The 3,181-nt window shown below is 35.5% G+C and overlaps 1 protein-coding gene across 1 annotated transcript; it reads left to right on the top strand.

Annotated features, from left to right (window-relative positions):
* Positions 1-345: 345 nt before the first annotated feature.
* On the top strand, positions 346-2,584 carry LOC114177373 (glutamate decarboxylase 1-like). The gene is made up of 6 exons (XM_028062691.1): positions 346-486; positions 594-798; positions 901-1,316; positions 1,392-1,645; positions 1,733-1,785; positions 1,881-2,584. Exons 1-6 carry the CDS (start codon positions 401-403, stop codon positions 2,346-2,348), a joined length of 1,482 nt encoding a protein of 493 aa, XP_027918492.1. The 5' UTR covers positions 346-400; the 3' UTR covers positions 2,349-2,584.
* Positions 2,585-3,181: the final 597 nt, after the last annotated feature.

Below are 3,181 nucleotides of genomic sequence, written 5' to 3'. Positions count from 1 at the left end.
TTGTTGAGTTATTTGTTGTAAAAAGAATGAATTCATGATTTTGGAGGAGAAAAACATGTCGAAGTATATTTTATTTTATTGATATAAAAAAGATTTGAAAAAGTTAACGGTAAGATATACTATGTGCTACACATTTAATAGGCGATGTGCCCTAGAAACAAAATAAATACAAACAGTGGATCCACTGTTAATAACTACTTACTACCAACACATTAATAACTCATCTGATTTCCCTAGAAAATAAAAGGAGAAATTACAAAACATAATGTTATTATGAACCTCTTTCCCAAAGCATTCTGCCATGCAAAAAAAATTTGCAACCTATAAATACCACAACCTCCCTTTTCACCTACACACCCTAACATCTCATTGTAGTATCAACTATTTTCACAACAACACAATGGCTTTTCCAAAACATGCTTCTGAGTCTGACATCTTTCTTCATTCTAGCTTCGCTTCTCGCTTTGTAAGAGACTCTCTTCCAAGGTAAATATATTTTCCTTCCTCATCATCCATGTCTCTTTCTTTTCTTATATTAAATGCCTTAATATCATATAATCACTCTTTGAGTTCATTTTCTTTTTCATTTGCAGGTTTTCCGTACCTCAGGATTCCATGTCGAGGGAGGCTGCTTACCAGAGCATACACGATGAGTTGCAGTTCGATGCTGTTCCAAAGTTCAACTTGGCTTCCTTTGTCACCACTTCAATGGAGGAAGAGTGCAACAAACTCATCATGGAATCCATCAACAAGAACTATGTTGACATGGACGAATATCCTATCACCACAGACCTTCACGTAAGTTTTAATAATGAATTTTTCTATTCCATTTATGTTCTTTCCGGAAGAGATAGTTTTACTTTTTGGTGATTGAGACTCTCACTAATTTTTTGAAACCAGAACCGGTGTGTGAACATGATAGCACGTTTGTTCCATGCTGAACTTGAAGAAAATGAGAATGCTATTGGAGCAGGAACAGTTGGCTCATCAGAGGCCATAATGCTGGCAGGGCTTGCATTCAAGAAGAAGTGGCAGAACAAGCGCAAGGCAGAGGGCAAGCCTTATGATAAGCCTAATTTGGTGACTGGCTCCAATGTGCAAGTATGTTGGGAGAAATTTGCCAGGTATTTTGAGGTGGAGTTGAGGGAAGTGGAGGTGAGGGAAGGCTACTACGTGATGGATCCTGCGAAAGCAGTTGAGCTGGTTGATGAGAACACTATTTGTGTGGCTGCAATATTGGGGTCAACTTACAACGGAGAGTTTGAAGATGTGAAGCTCTTGAATGACTTGCTGCTTCAAAAGAACAAGCAAAGTGGGTAAGTAATATTGAATTAAGTAGCTATGATCATCAATTGAAGTGTTACTGATTATGTATGGTTGTGAAATGATAGATGGGATACACCAATTCATGTGGATGCTGCAAGTGGTGGTTTCGTTGCTCCTTTCCTTTATCCAGAGCTGGAGTGGGATTTCAGGCTGGCATTGGTGAAGAGCATAAATGTGAGTGGACACAAGTATGGTCTTGTTTATGCTGGTATTGGTTGGGTTATTTGGAGGACAAAGGATGACTTACCCGAAGACCTTGTGTTCCATATCAACTACCTTGGAGCTGACCAACCCACCTTCACCCTCAATTTCTCCAAAGGTCATTCTTATACAAACTATGTTCATTCCTTGGACACCTTCATTACATAATGAGACCATGTACTTACGTTGCATTCTTCATTTGCAGGTTCTAGTCAGATCATTGCTCAATATTATCAGTTAATTCGTCTTGGCCATGAGGTGAGTTCATAATACTTGGATTTATATGATCACATCAAATTCAATCTTATATGTGTGATCAATGATTACATACTGTGTTGTTGAATTAACAATAGGGTTATGGGAGCATAATGGAGAACTGCAGAGAAAACGCAATGGTGCTGAAGGAAGATTTGGAGAAATGTGGGCGCTTTAACATACTCTCAAAAGACGACGGTGTTCCTGTGGTGGCCTTTTCTCTGAAAGATCGAAGGCAGTACGATGAGTACAAGATATCAGAGATGCTGCGGCGCCATGGTTGGATCGTGCCAGCTTATCCAATGCCACCTGCTGCTCAGCACATAAATGTTCTCCGTGTGGTGATCAGGGCTGAGTTTTCACGCACCCTTGTTCAACGCCTTGTGTTTGACATATACAATGTGCTGCTTGAACTTGAGAAGATGCATACCCCCACAATACCCAATAACATTAAGGAAGAGAAGATGATGTTAATTAAGAGTGAAGTGAAGAAAAGTGCAATGGATGCACAAAAGGAAGTGATCGTTCAAGAATCCAACAAGCGCAAGAAAATCATGGCTTCCTAATTAGGGAGCTCAGTCTCACTTTGCCAACTAAGAAGGAGTCATCCCTAACCTCCGTCAAAATCCTCCTTTATATTTAATTGATTTCCATTCTGAAAATTTTGCTCATGTCATTGTCACTTTGTTTTCAGCTATGTTAGTTTGTTTTCCTATGATTCGATGTCAGTTGAGATATGTAATTCACTCTATGTATTTTTTTATGTTCCACTCATTAGTTTTTCTATAAAAGTTCCATTGTTTTGTCAATCTAAAATTCAGTAAGAAAATTCAATTTCTTCAAAAACTATTAAGTTATTATGGAAAAACTAATTTATAAAATCTTGTCTCGTATAGAATTTTTTTTTCTTCTAGAAATATACTAATAATGAAACTTATTTCGATCATACTTACAAGTATTTCTAGTATTGCTGGAAAGTAATAATTTCAATTATTAATATTTAAGCTTAAATATGTTTATTTTTCTACCTAAATATGGTTCAATTTTAATTTTTTTTTATATATTTTCTTCTTTTTTTCCTTCCGAAATCTGTTTTTTTTTTGTTATTTTTTAACATTGTAAGGTATTCTTTTTTTTCTCGTAATTATTTACTTTTAGTCTATCTAATATGTTTAGAGGTACTAAATAAATTAACAAGAAAACAAAACTAAATGCACAAGAATTAAGTATAAAAGATTGTAGAAAAAAAAGTAAAATTTAACAATTTTAAAAACTAAAAACATTTAACTTTATATTTAATTTTAGGGTTAACTATGTTTTTGGTCCTCAAATTGAGTATTTTTGGTTTTGGTCCATCTTTCAAACTATGATTTATTTAGGTCCCTCACCTTCTAAAAGT

This window comes from Vigna unguiculata, chromosome 3 (genome assembly GCF_004118075.2).
Source record: "Vigna unguiculata cultivar IT97K-499-35 chromosome 3, ASM411807v1, whole genome shotgun sequence".
NCBI lineage: Eukaryota > Viridiplantae > Streptophyta > Magnoliopsida > Fabales > Fabaceae > Vigna > Vigna unguiculata.
Note: the sequence above shows the minus strand (reverse complement) of the source record. Positions and strands in the feature narration are given on the sequence as shown.

Bases quoted from the DNA above. Each gene is read 5' to 3' on its own strand.
- LOC114177373 (XM_028062691.1), top strand. From the start codon at position 401: ATGGCTTTTCCAAAACATGCTTCTGAGTCTGACATCTTTCTTCATTCT. The intron at 487-593 runs GTAAATATATTT...TTTCATTTGCAG, and splicing joins GTAAGAGACTCTCTTCCAAG to GTTTTCCGTACCTCAGGATT. The intron at 799-900 runs GTAAGTTTTAAT...TTTTGAAACCAG, and splicing joins CTATCACCACAGACCTTCAC to AACCGGTGTGTGAACATGAT.